Source organism: Pelophylax lessonae, assembly GCF_965119305.1.
Source record: "Pelophylax lessonae genome assembly, chromosome: 6".
Lineage (NCBI taxonomy): Eukaryota > Metazoa > Chordata > Amphibia > Anura > Ranidae > Pelophylax > Pelophylax lessonae.
In genome coordinates this window covers 178,988,379-179,002,504 of record NC_138773.1, presented here as the reverse complement: position 1 = coordinate 179,002,504, position 14,126 = coordinate 178,988,379, and the positions used below count along the sequence as shown (strand labels likewise).

General features: G+C 44.7%; 1 protein-coding gene across 1 annotated transcript in view; it reads left to right on the top strand.

Annotated features, from left to right (window-relative positions):
- HSPD1 (heat shock protein family D (Hsp60) member 1) overlaps nucleotides 1–9,141 on the top strand; it is a 33,177-nt gene extending 24,036 nt beyond the window's left edge. Inside the window, exons 9-12 of the mRNA XM_082260852.1 lie at nucleotides 4,503–4,748; nucleotides 4,830–5,004; nucleotides 7,300–7,478; nucleotides 8,563–9,141. Coding sequence (XP_082116978.1) covers nucleotides 4,503–4,748; nucleotides 4,830–5,004; nucleotides 7,300–7,478; nucleotides 8,563–8,724 — 762 coding nt within the window. The 3' untranslated portion in view covers nucleotides 8,725–9,141. The remainder of the gene's footprint in view (nucleotides 1–4,502; nucleotides 4,749–4,829; nucleotides 5,005–7,299; nucleotides 7,479–8,562) is intronic.
- Nucleotides 9,142–14,126: the final 4,985 nt, after the last annotated feature.

Sequence of the window (14,126 nt, the reverse complement as noted above, 5' to 3'; positions counted from 1 at the left end):
TCGACAGCAGCAGACGTGGGTCACCCTGCTGGGTCTGTGACCACGCGCCCGAAATCCTCAGATAGTGGAGGACGCAGCTGTGACGGAGACTCAGGTTCCCTTTGGCACTTATAAGCCATTCAGAGCGGCAAAGGTGTTTCCTTTCCCCACCTATTTTAACAGAATTGTTGCTAAAGAGTGGGAACGACCAATGCGTCCCCTTGGGGTCCTTAAGCGCCTTACTAGATGTTACCCCTATGAGGAGTCCCTTATTAAAAAGTGGACCCTCTGGTTTCCAGATTGAACAAGGCAACCATGTTTCCGGTGGAGAGTCCCCGGCCTTTAAAGGATCCAGCTGACAGAAAGCGGAGGCTGTGGCCTGCAATATGTACTCTGGCTGGTTCGGCACGGAGACCGGTATTCACCATTGCCCTGGTATCCCAAACTCTGATCGAGTGGGCTAAGCTTTTACGCCGTGACCTGGAGCGAGAACAGCTCCCCCTGCCTCTGCTGAGCTGAGGGACCAGCTGGTCGTTGGATACCAGTTCAAGGGGGGGGGGGGGGAATCGCCTGTTTGGGGCTACCCTGGATGACCTAATTTAAAGGTCTCAAGGAAGGGGGAAGAGTACTTTTCTTCCATGGGCTATGAAGGGCAAGGAACCTCTTAGACATGGGCTCTCCTCGGCTCATACGTTTTTTTTCGTCCCCCAGAGTCGACTGACGAGGGCTCAGAGCCTTTCAGGGCCTCCTCCTAGAGGATCCAAACTAGCCTGGTCTGGCAAGTCTAGATCGGGCTTCTCCAGACCCGCATACAAGGCTCCTTCAGCATGAAGGTGTGCCCTCACCGTATCGGGGGTGGGGGGACGTCTTCTTTGGTTTCCGGACCCGTGAACTGACTGGTACAAAACAAGTGGGTCCACAAAGTCATTCAGACCAGCTAAAAGATCGAGTTTCGCTCTTGTCCCATGGCAAGGTTCTTTCCTTCCAACTTGCGCCTGTCCCCCGGACCGTTTTCAGGGTCTATTTGGGCAGTACAATACCTGTTGCTTCAAGGGGTGATTGTCCCGGTTCCAACTACGGAACGTTTTCCGACCCACCTGGCTGGGTTGGCATTTCCAATTTTTTTTCTTCTATTTAGCCTCTCAGTTAGTCCATATCCGCGACTGGTTGCATTCAGCCTCTGCCAATGCCTGCACAATCGGAGGCGGCCATTGACTCATCCCTAGAAACTCTCCACAATATTATCTATAGAGGCTGTGTTCCAACCCGACCAGTTACGTCACTTCTTCTTTTCAATGTTTTTATTGAATATTCAATATGGGAAAACAAATGCACAATGTTGTACAGACAATGTGATAAATGAACATGGCTGTCATATGACAAAACAATGTCATTAGCGCTGAAGGAATATATATGGGTTGACCTCGATGGGGATAAGCATAAAGGAAATACCAAAGATTATGGGATTATGTTGGGAAAGACCAACCTAAAAGAAAGCTAGAAGGGGTGGGAGAGGAAATGGTGAAAAATGGCGTGATAAAAAATGATGTGCAGAAAAAAAGTGCAGATTAGATGAAAATACTTCAGGACAGATTGGATTAGGATAAACAATGTAAATTACATTGCATTACATTACCAGCACGCTTGGAGTTGGCCCACATATGTAGCCTATAACAGTCCAGCTCAGGGATCCCCTTCCAGATACGCAATCCACGGGCTCCAAACCTTTTTAAAAAGCCTCACCTCAACATATCGACAACGTGGGGGTGAAAAATCTTCTGCTGCCTCCAACCCTGCCTCCGCTTCTTCATTTCCATCTAGTCCAGTTAGCTGCGTTCTCCAGGACCAGCATATTGGGATCTGACTGGTTGAGAAACAGGAGTAGGAGAAGAGGCAGAGAGTTTTCTGAGCTCTGGACCATGATGGCTAAATTAAGACTAATCTCTCATTGGAAATGTGGCATAGATGCAGCAAAGTCTGCTTTTGTCATGTAGGTAGCTTAAAGCGGTAGTATACTCCGCTTTTTAAATTTTACCTACAGGTAAGCCTTATAATAAGGCTTACCTGTAGGTAAAATTATCTCCTAAACCTGCATGGTTTAGGAGATATTTACCCTGCATGCAGCCGCTGACACCAGCGGCGCATGCGCTCTGAAGGTCCAGCGGACCTTCAGAGCTTTTTTCCGGCTCCCTGCCGGTGTAATGTTAAACCCTACCCTGTGAAAATTCCCTACCCTCATCGCTTCCAGTGCACGTACGTCATGCATCAGCTGAGCCGCTTTCCAGTGCGCATGCTCAGGCAGTAAATGATCGGCTCACACCGGAAGTGACAAGGGTAGGGAATTTCCACGGGGTAGGGTTTTTTAACCTTACAACGGCTTCCCGTGAAATAACCCTACCCTTGTCCCCAGTGCTTAAAGCGTTGGCTTAGCAAATGATGTCGGCTTCCTGTGGAAATACCCTACCCTCGTTCCCCGGCGGGTCGAGGAAAATGTAAAAGTGTCTAACGGAGGAAAATGTAAAGTATATACATTTTTTTTATTTATTTTTTCATTCCATTTCGATTAATATATATACATTTTCTTCCTTTAGGAGGCACTTTTTAATTTTTCTTGACCCGCCCGGGAATGAGGGTAGGGAATTTTGACGGGAAGCCGCCACTTTAAGGACTGAAGGAGGGTAGGGTTTTTTCACGGAAGCCGAGATCATTTACTGTGCGCACATGCACACTGGGAAGCGGCTCAGTTGATGACTGACGTACCCTAACCGAAAGAGACGACGGTAGCTGATAGGGTTTTTTAACGGAACACTGGAAAGTGAACTCCCGCGCGCATGCACGGGAGTGACGTCATCGTAGGTTCCAGCCACTCACAGCGCTGGAGTCGCCGAACCCGGAAGAGCCAACGAGGGAACATGACAGCTCCCTCAGCAGTGTCTGGGTGACCTGGTCGGGGATTTGCATCACATATTAGCACATTATGCCATTGTCTTGCAGGGTTTTTTTTTTTTTTACCTGTCCGGGATACTACCGATTTTAAGTGCCTGAAATGGCGCCAGAATCAAATGCTGAGACCATTGTCTTGCTCTGGTGCAAGGGATGGCTTGTCACTCTGAGGTTAAGTGTTCTGCTGAGCTTCAGCAGAGCAAATGTTCACTGCTTGATTTGCGCCATTGTTACAAGTGAGGGTATTTCTCTTTGGGGTGTTTGTAGAGTGTGGGAGATGGGCTAACCATGTTCTAAAAGAGTACGCAATAACCTAGGTGTTAAATCCTCATGGAAAAAGCACAGGAGAAAAAGCATGAGTGGTGCAATGTTACACCAGATCAGCCACATGAGCCTGAGCTCTGGTTGAATTTTAGCATCAAGTTTGAAATGTATTCACTTTAGTGTAAACTTTTCAAACGTAGCCCAGTTTTACACCAACGGTCAGAGATGCAGGGTGACCCAGTCTTGAATGCTGGACTATTTATATAAAGTCCAGGCGTTGCAGTGGGCCTACACTCGAAAGGGTCTTCAGGGACTGGGTTCCATAGCAATGGTCCTAGATCTGTATAGCCTCTTGTGGCTGTCAAGGGTAGCTCCCCATGCAGCATCTGGTGCATGAAGCAATATTCATTAGTTACATAGTCAGGTTGAAAAAAGACAGTTCATCAGCTTGGCATTGCATGCTATTATTAAACTTATGATCTACCAGAACACCCAAATCCTCCTCTGCTATGGATTCCCCCAGTTCTACTCGGCCTAGTATGTATGATGCATGCATATTCTTAGCCCCAAAGTGTATAACTTTACATTTATCAACATTAAACCTCATTTGCCACATAGTTGCCCAATGAAACAGTGCATTGAGGTCAGCTTGTAAGTTGGAGACATCCTGTAAGGAAGTTATTCCACTGCAAAGCTTGGTGTCATCTGCAAAGACTGAAATGGTACTTTTAACCCCAGTCTCTATATTATTTATAAAGATATTAAAAAGTAAAAATCATTAACCACTACTCTCTGAATTCTATCTTTTAGCCAATTTTTTATCAAATTACAAACCTTTAAAAAAAATTAAGGCTAAGTTTTACAGAGGTTACACTGATCTGCCCAGATGTACTGCTTCTGCACAGGCTTTAGAGGATAGTGAGGTTGAGTGAAGACTTGGGAGATGACTAAAAGAAAACAAAACTTGTTCATCTACCACCTACAGATGTTTGCAAAAAGCTGAGGACTCATGTATGATCAAAAATATTTAAGTAGGCAAGTCATTTTTTGGAGCCTTCTGTAGATGCAGTCATTAATACGCACAAAAATGCATGCTATCCTATATTCTGCCTTATATTCTGCATGCTGCCTTGAGGAGGGGCAGGATCTGACTTTAATGTTTACAAAAAGTGGTACTGGATTTGTAAGCGATCCTAGAGATTGAATAAAACTTTATTTATATATATATATATATATATATATATATATATATATATATATATATATAATCTAGGGTTGCACATGCGCATATAAATATTCTATTTTATTATACACAGGTTTTTGGGGAAGAGGCTCTCAACTTGAGTATTGAAGACATTCAGCCACATGACTTTGGAAAGGTGGGAGAGGTTATAGTTACAAAGGATGACACTATGATTTTGAAAGGAAAGGGAGACAAGTCACAGATTGAGAAACGAATTCTAGAAATCCATGAGCAGTTGGAATCTACAAGCAGTGAATATGAAAAAGAAAAATTAAATGAGCGACTGGCTAAGCTTTCTGATGGTGTTGCTGTATTAAAGGTAATTTATTTTGTGTGTGTGTGTGTGTTTAATGTTTAAACTTTGAGCAGCCATTAATTTTATATATTGAACACACTTTAGGTTGGTGGAACCAGTGATGTTGAAGTTAATGAAAAGAAGGACCGAGTAACGGATGCTTTAAATGCCACACGTGCAGCAGTAGAGGAAGGCATTGTATTAGGAGGTGGCTGTGCGCTGTTGCGTTGTATACCAGCGCTGGACTCTTTGACACCATTAAACGAGGATCAAAAAATTGGTACCGTACTTTATGTATTGACTGTATTTTTCCCTATTTTGTCAATTGCTAATTTATTTGGGAATGTCAAATAGATTTTGGAAAACCGCAGTCATGTGCCAGAAAAATGTATGATGCATGTGTGTATATATAATGTAAGCAAAGAATAAAAATAGTACAGTTGATCTTTTACAGCAGACCAGCCTGGGACTTTTCAAATGCGTTGCTTAGACATCTTTCTATATATTAGAATACCCATTTACTTCCCAAAGCATGGTCTCTATGTACACATCTAAAAGTTATGAGCAATTTTAGAAGGCCTTTGAATTTACAACAGGCTTAATCATATTTGGGGGAAAAAAATGTATGTCTATAAACTACCACCTGAACGTTATACAGTATTGTTGGCATATAGCTACTTGCTTACGTAACTGGTCCTCTTCTAGGAGCCTGGACCCAGGGTGTTCCTTGTCTGCAGATACCAAATTGACACGCCTTGCTGTTGTGATGCAGTCAGGAGAGGGAAGGCCATAATGCTGGTTTAATAGTGGGGCTATTAAAAGCACTTGGTGTACATAGAGATTCCAGGTTTATGAATCTCTGGTTATTGGAGCTGATACTTCCTTTCTAATTTAATTATGGAAATGCTGCGCCACACTTTAAGCTGTGTGGTGTTGCATATGGCAGTGTCTTATAGGCAGATGTTTGCCTGCAACTGTTAAAGAAGGTCTAGGCCCAAATACTAAAATCTTATTTGCTTTAGCATGTTAATGTAACTTCAAAATTTTACTTTTTCAGGTGTTGTGTGTTTTTTTGTTTTTTTTTCTAACGTTTTCATTAAAGTACCTGGTAATGCTGCAATTCAACTGTTTGCCCAAACAATACACTTCCTGGTGTGTGCACCTGGACCCTTTTGTGCCAACATCCTCACAGTTGTATATCTAGAGTTTGAGATCTGTGGCACGGCTCTCTCTGCCTGCTGTTCTCTGAAGATTTTTGTGTGAGGTTTGAAGATGTAACTACTGTGCTATTCATTGTTCTCCTTACTGGAGGGTCTGACCTGAGGAAGCAAATGTTTTCCAAGCAGGATTTAGATCTACTTTGTCCAATCCCCAGGGAAGAATGCTAGGGTGCATTATTGAAATTTGTGTTGGGAATGGTAACTACTGTTAATGTTTAACCACTACTGGGCCGAAAGGCTTTACCCCATTAATGACCAGGCCATTTTTTGCAATAGGGCACTGCGTTACTTTAACTGACAATTGCGTGGTCGTGCAACGCTGTACCCAAATAAAAATGTATTTTTGTGGTACTTGATCACCTCCTGTGGTTTTTATTTTTTGCGTTATAAACAAAAAATATGGCGACAATTCTGGAAAAAACAATATTTTTTTGCTTTCTGCTATAAAACACTGCCAAAAAAAGACACATTTTTTTCATCAATTTAAGCCAATATGTATTTCTGCCACATTTTTGGTAAAACAAATCCCAATAAGTGTATATTGATTAGTTTGAGCAAAAGTTATCGCGTCTACAAACTAGGGGATAGATTGTCATTTATATGTAATGGCGGCGATCATCGATTTTTACGGGACTGCGACATTGCAGCAGGCAGATCGGACACCTGACATATTTGAGGGGACCAGTGACATTACAGTAATCGATGCTAAAAATATGCACTGTTACTGTACTAATGACACTGGCAGGGAAGGGGTTTACACTAGGGGTGATCAAAGGGTTAAGTGTGTCCCTAGGGCAGTGATGGCGAACCTTGGTACCCCAGATGTTTTGGAACTATGATGCTCAACCACACTGCAGAGTACATGAGCATCATGGAAAATGTAGTTTCTTAACATCTGGGGTGCCAACGTTTGCCCTCACTGCCCTAGGGGATGCTTTCTAACTGGGGGAGGGTTGTATTTACTAGAGGAACATAGAGATCTGTGTTCCTAAATGGCAGGAATACAGGATCCCGGTGTTCATCTGACAGAACAGCGGTCTGCCTTGTTTACATAGGCAGACCGCTGTTCTGTCTCTATGGGGAGAGATCGCAGGTGGGCAGCGGACGTCACGTCCGCCGGATGGTGGCGCACGCGCCCCCCAATAGCTATTACTCAAAACGACGTCCAGGTACATCGTTTTGCGTAATGGAGCCATAGTGCGACGGCTGGTCAGCAAGTGGGTAAATTAAGCCTGGGTTATAGGGAGAACCTGTTTCGTACATCCTGAGCACTTCTTGGTTATATCTTGGTTCTGCAATGTATATATAGATTGGGTATCTCTCGGTTTAATTATTTTTTAATTTTTTTCCAATAGGAATTGAAATAATCAGAAGAACACTGAAAATCCCTGCAATGACGATAGCAAAGAATGCTGGTGTTGAAGGATCATTGATTGTTGAGAAAATCCTGCAGAGCCCTGTTGGCATTGGATACGATGCTATGCTTGGGGAATTTGTTGATATGGTAGAAAAAGGCATCATTGACCCCACAAAGGTAACCTTAGAATATTAACAATCTTAGACTTTTTTTTTTGCATTGAGCTGTAAATTGAGTTACTGGAAATATTTTATTTGAAGAACATATGGGCATTAACGATTCTTCCCAGCTTGGCAACTAACATTTTCGGAAATTAGTCAGCAATAGCCTTCACGATTTTTCTCATAAGATTTCAGTTTTAAATCTTGAGATGCATACTAACAAGTATTCTTTAAGCATTACCAGTGCAGTATGGGTTTTGCTGCAGACAAATAAATTGCAGCATTTCATATACATTGTAGCACTATTGTTGCTAAATGAATTAGCCTGGCTCAGTATACTTTATATGGCTTGTAAACATTCACTCTTAAATCAGTTGATCCTCATTTGTAGTGGTGGTTGTTTGGGTTTAATTTTTCAATTAGACAAAGATTTATAGAAGTAAAGCAGGGAAGATGGCTGAGAATTTTACATACTGTTTTTTAAAATAAAGGTTGTCCTTAAGGCTGCAAGAAACCACCCTTGCATGTGTTCTCACAGCCTCTCTTATGCTTACCTGAGCCTGATCTCAATCTAGTGATGTGCAAGAGAACAGCGGCTCTCTCTCCCTCCTCTGACAGATTGATAGCAGCAGGAGCAATTTTCAATAAAATTCTGTGATGCTGGGGCGGGGCACATTATGAAAGACCTTGAAACAAACCATCCAGTGGTGTGCTGTCACTGCTGCTGAGGCTTCCATCTTTACCCAGTCTTCCTTCCAGGTTTGTGGGCTGCTGCCTCTTCAATGGCCAAGCCACAATGTCATTCCCACAGCACAGGGCTCTGAAGGAATGGTACAGATAAGGCGTTGCCTTCAGAGCACATGCGTCTATGTCAGCAGTTGCTACTCCCTAGAATATCTCCTAAATGGTGCAGTTCCCCCCACATGCAATATACTTTGCTAATACGACCCTACCTGGAGATCCTAGTTGTGCTGCAACCTTTTTAAAGTGGAAAGTCAGCCTGACTGGCCCACACAGTAAAGATTTTCCTATCCTATTCGTGTTGTGTAATTTCAATAATTTTGCTTTTATTCTAATCAACTTTTTTTTTTTTTTGTTAGGTTGTACGGACTGCTCTAATGGATGCAGCAGGTGTAGCTTCTCTCTTATCAACTGCAGAAGCCGTAGTGACAGAAATACCAAAAGAAGAGAAGGATCCTGGCATGGGTGGAATGGGGGGAATGGGCGGTATGGGTGGAATGGGAGGAGGCGGCATGTTCTAAAGGACTCTTGAATAGAGAGCTGTTTACTGACTGCAGCACCTACAGTTGTCCAGAAGTCATGAAGACCAGAAGATCCATAATGGCTGGCAAAAAAAGGGGGACATTGAAGAATTTGCAGTTTGCCTGTCATCATCATGCCTTTTGAATAATTTATTACAGATTCATCTTTGTACATTCCTTAGGTGTCTGTACCTGTATTTTGCAATATTGTAAGTTTTTTTTTTTTTTTTTTTTTTTTTGTTTTTTTTGTTTTGTTTTGTTTTTTTTTAAATAAATTTTTCAACAGTGATACTTGAATAGTGTAATATTGCTAAACTGTAGAATTTTACATGTCCATTCTTTTTCTGCAGAAATTACTATCGCCCTTTAAGTGTAACATAATCCCTAAATAAACACTAGCGCTTTAACAGATTATTCATAACTGCGTATTTGCATAATATTGCTCGTTTTTACCTGACATTACGAGCCTGCTATACAGTGGGTATAGAAAAGAATCGCCCCCTTTTAAAATAACATTTATTTCTCTATCGTTCATTGACAGACGCAGCTTCATATCTTCTTGACCATTGGGTTATGCTGCCCCCTACAGGAGTAGGACACTAGGCAGGAATAAAACTTCACCACGCCTATGGGGTAGTCCCTGCAGGCATAACCCCACACTCTGCTACAGCCCTCAGTTTTTTTTTTTTTTGCCTAGTTTAGGAGTGGGACCTAGTTCCCTGCTGGGACTTCGGGCTTAGCTGTTATTTTTTGGCACCTTTTTTTGGAATTTATTTTTTAAGTTAGTGTTTAGTTAGAGTTCCTGGAGAACTACAAGCAACAGCTAGGTGGGTTTTGGATTGGATATTCTAGATCCTTAAGGTCTCCCAGCCTGGCCAGTGAGTGTGAGCAGGTTCTAGTCCAGCAGAAGGCCTTGCCACGCCAGAGCCCCTTTGGACAGGGACGAGCCCGCGAGTGGACCTTCTTGCTGGGACTGGGGACACCCTGGGTTGCAGCATACCCCCTGGCTGGCAGCACCCCCCACCCTGGGTGGGAGGTGGTCTGTTCGGAGCGGCGCCCACCGGGTATCGTGGTATGGTATGTGGGCCACCTCCATGGAATGGTCGGACCCTCGGGTATCACTTGGTTCCTCTGGCCTCTTGGGTATACCAGGCCCCCTCCTCAGCATTGCCCCCCTCCCATGACAGGTTCCTACCTGCAGATATATTGCAGCCGCTGCAGCGGTTCTGTGGGGGGGGGGGCTGGTTGTTTTTCTGTTGGGGTTTCCTTCCGGAAACCCTTCAATGCCTTTTGTCTGCTGACCTCTCCGGGTGTCCTGGAGACTGCATTGCACGCCATGGGGGCCGCCATTTTGCTGTAGATCTTTTGCTCTGCATTAATGTAAAACTTTTCTTCATTGCAATGCATGGGCAACCATTTTTTGTTAGTTCGCCAAAGGTATGCATGGGGCAGCCATTTTCATGTAGTCCACGACCGCTGGACAGCAAAGGCTCTAGAGATGACACATGTGTTTTTCTACTCCTGTGTCAGATCATTCGTTCTTCTGCACAGAACATTCCTAGAAGCATCCTGTTCGGTTTGGTAATGTTTTGGGGTCCCTTGTTGGTATTCACTCACACTGCTGACAGACTGTGTTAGGCTGGGGCTTGCAGTACCGCTAGTGTAGCAGTGCGATCGCGTTTTTTTTACTTTTTTAAAGTGACACTGCATCTTTATTTTCTGTGTAAATGGAGTCCCTGGACAAAATTTCACCTACAGACCCCCTCAGTGCAGCGGTGGAACCCTATGGGTCGCAGTCCCTGTCGGCTTTTACAGCAGTTTTGGAAAGCCTGGTGTCAAAAGTGATTTAGTGTTGAAAAGTACCCCTGGCCGTAAGTGCCCTTTGCCTTCGCCTCCCTCTGTAGTATCAGATTCTGAGGCAGATATGGCTGCTGCAGACGCATCCCACCTTGGTGGCTCTGTGTCATCGCATTCTGATGGCGAAGTGGACATGTCCTCGTCTGCTGCCACGTGGGAAAGGGCATTGGTGGAATAACTTGGTTTCAGTGCGAGAAACTTAAAAAATGGCAGATTAGTCTACAGTGTCAGGAACGCAGGTGTCTTTTGGCACCCGCAAATCCCAGAAATGGGGCAAGGTGTATCCCTGCCCGGAACTTTTTGACAATATTGTCAATGAACAGTGGGGGCACATTAAGCACATGCTAGTGGTGCCCAAGCATTTCAAACACTGCTATCCCTTTGCGGATGCGGTTTCCACTTGGTGAACTGTGCCACCAAGGGTGGAGCATCCGGTTTCCAGACTGAACAAGTCTACTGTGGTCCCGGTGGAAGAATCCCCGACCTTTACGGACCCGGCTAGACAGATTGAGTCTCTGTCCCACCATTTACATGTGTTAGCGGGCTCAATATTGAAACCAATATTTGTGACCACCCTGGTGTCAGACCATCACTGAATGGGTGAAGTTACTTAAAGGTTACTTGCAGGGTTCGTACGGTCCTTGAAAACCTGGAAAAGTTATGAAATTTTGAGATGACACTTTCCAGGCCTGGAAAGGTCATGGAAAAGTACGATTTTACAAATGTATTGGAAAAGTGATGGAAATCTGGGGAGGAGCGGCGGGGGGAGCGGATGCTTAAAACTTTATTGCAAATGTATTTTATTTTATGTTTGTGCACATTGATTTCCGGGTCCGCAGCAGCCGAGGAGTAGATCGTGCACCAAGCACTGGCAGCGGGGAGGGCCGGCCCGCGGTTTGCCTGGATGTGACTGGCCAGCAGCAGCAAACCAATCACAGGCGGCGGAAGCGTCACTGGAGGGCGGGCCGCATGAACGTGATGATGACGCGGAAGGGGGCGGTAACCGTTTCGGTTACCGCACCCCCTCGTCATCACGTTCATGCGGCCGGCCCGCTCTCCAGTGTTGGTGAGCATCACATGTTGGTGAGAAGCGTGCAGTGCCTTGACCCGAGACGCATGGCTGGAAGTAGTAAGGAACTCTGCGTAACGCAAATGAGAAGGATGTTGCACATACTTGTTGAGGCTAAACATGTAAATGAGGCAGTGTGCGACGATATCCTTAGGGAGTTTCGAGAGTTTTGTGATTTGGCTGCTCTTCTTCAGGTGAAGTTCAGGGAATTTGACCCCAAAACTGCTCGAGTGGACACCCTGCTGTATGAGACAATGGGAACAAAACCATCACTTTCCAGAGTGTGGAATGTGGTGAAGCTTCTTCTTGTGTTATCACATGGTCAGGCAAGCGTTGAAATAGGTTTTTCAATCAACAAAGAATTATTGGTTGAGAATCAGAGGGAAAGATCTCTGGTGGCTCAGAGGCTCATTGTTGACCATGTCAGATCTGTAGGGGGCATAACCAAGGAAGAAATCACAAATGAGCTGCTCCTTTCAGCTGCAGGAGCCAGGCAGAAGTACCATGGGTACCTGGATGAAGAAAAGAGAAAGAAAGAACAACAAGCTGTTGACTTAAAGAGGAAGGCTTTAACAGATGAGCTGGAAGATTTGAAAAAAAAGAGGGCTAGGATGGAGGCGGACATTTGTGCTCTCGAGAAATCAGCGGATGAATATGCTGAAAAGGCTGAATCTTCAGGCAATCTGACCTTTATCAGCAAATCCAACAGTTTCCGCTGTACTGCAAAAGAAAAGAGAGATTCTCTGCTGAAAATTGAAAAACAGATTGATGAGAAGCTTTCAGAAATGAAAAATTAAATTGTGTTGATTGTTTTTTGGCAATGTTTAAGTTAACTGTGACTGTTATCGGGTCAATTTATGGCACTTTAAGTTCAGAACAGTGTTGCTGGACACTTTTTTTTATTTTTAGTTGCTTCCCCTTGATTTATGTTATATCTCCTGTGGATTACGTTAATCCATTTCTAAGCGGTTCTCAGGGTTTATGGTATGAAACTGTATCGTTACTGTGCAAACGTTATTTAAATAAATATTTCATATTCCACTGTACACTACAAAGCTTGTCATTTATATTAGTAAAAATATGCTGGGTGTGACATAGATTTTCTTCTTATTTAACACGTGTACATAGACATTTCATGAAACATTAGGTCATGAATATTTACGTGAAGTCGTGGAAAAGTCATGGAATTTCATTGGTGAAAATGTGTATGAACCCTGTACTTGGAAATGAAACCGTTTCTCTTACGTCCTCCGACAGTCGCCGCCACTTCATAATCTTCACTAATGGGGTATTGACCTTTGCTCCGTAGGAGTAGCTAGGCAACAAGATTTGTTAATATAAAAGCTTTTAGCATATCACACCCCTACTCAGTTTCTAATGCCTAGCTTAGGAGTAGCTGGCTGATCCTGTGCTGGGGCTCTGTCTCAGCCTTCTATCCTCTTTTTGATTTTATTTTGAGTATTTTTCTCTTTCTTTTACTAGCTGTTCTTTTTCTCAGCATTAGTTTAGTTTCTTCGGATGAAGATCGTGCGGAGCTGGGTCTCGGACTGGCCACCCTGGATCCCAGGGCTCAGGGCCAGGGGTTCCCCAGCCTGCCATCGAGCGTTCAGTCAGGTTTCCCTGGCATATTGAACGACCCATCCCTGTTCACTGCAGGGATGCTGCCTGTGAGGTGGCTACCTCACCGGACGCCATTTGCGGTTTCGCACCGCAGTTCCACTGCGTCCTGGCTGCAACACTCCCTGTCCTCAGTACAGCGGTTTGGTCACTGGAGAAGGCTCCCCACGCCATCCGGACTGGTAAGTGCACTTCTATGTGGGGACCTGTCTGTTTTGGGTGTCAGTCTGTGACTGTGTGACCCTGCATGTCTGTGTATGTGCTGAGCTCCCTGTCAGATTCCTGTGTGGAATAGCTGCCTTTCTGTGGGCTGCGGGGGGGGGGGGGCCTCTCACGCTCTGCTATGTGTGCTGTGTGAGCAGACTGGGCTTGGACATGCTGTGCGGCGGCCGCTATTGCGGTCCGCCATTTTTTTGCGGCAAAATTGTGGTGACCGGCCCTGTGTGGTAGGGCGTGGTGTTTTGACGCCAAACGCCGCCATTTTGGCGGCGATCGATCGTACAGCCACATGTCGGCGCCATTTTCTCATTGCCCATAAAATGCCTCAGCCGAGCGGCCATGTTTGTGTAGCCTGCATAGGCTTTATAGGGCGGTCAGTCATTGCATCACTTCCTTTTACTCTGGGACAGCGATCGGTGGCAGCAGCCTGTGTGGTCTCTCCAGGTTTTTACCTTTCCTTATCCTGTATTTCCCTGCTCAGTGTTCTTATCCCTGTGGGGGTCGGTACATACTGTAGTGTGTGGTGGGCTACGCTCGCCGCGATCTTAAAGGGGCAGTACTCCTTTTTTCCTATTCTTGCTGGGGCATGGATTCTCAGGATTGCAAGTTTCCTCCCACCTTGGTGGGGGGCCAAGGGGCT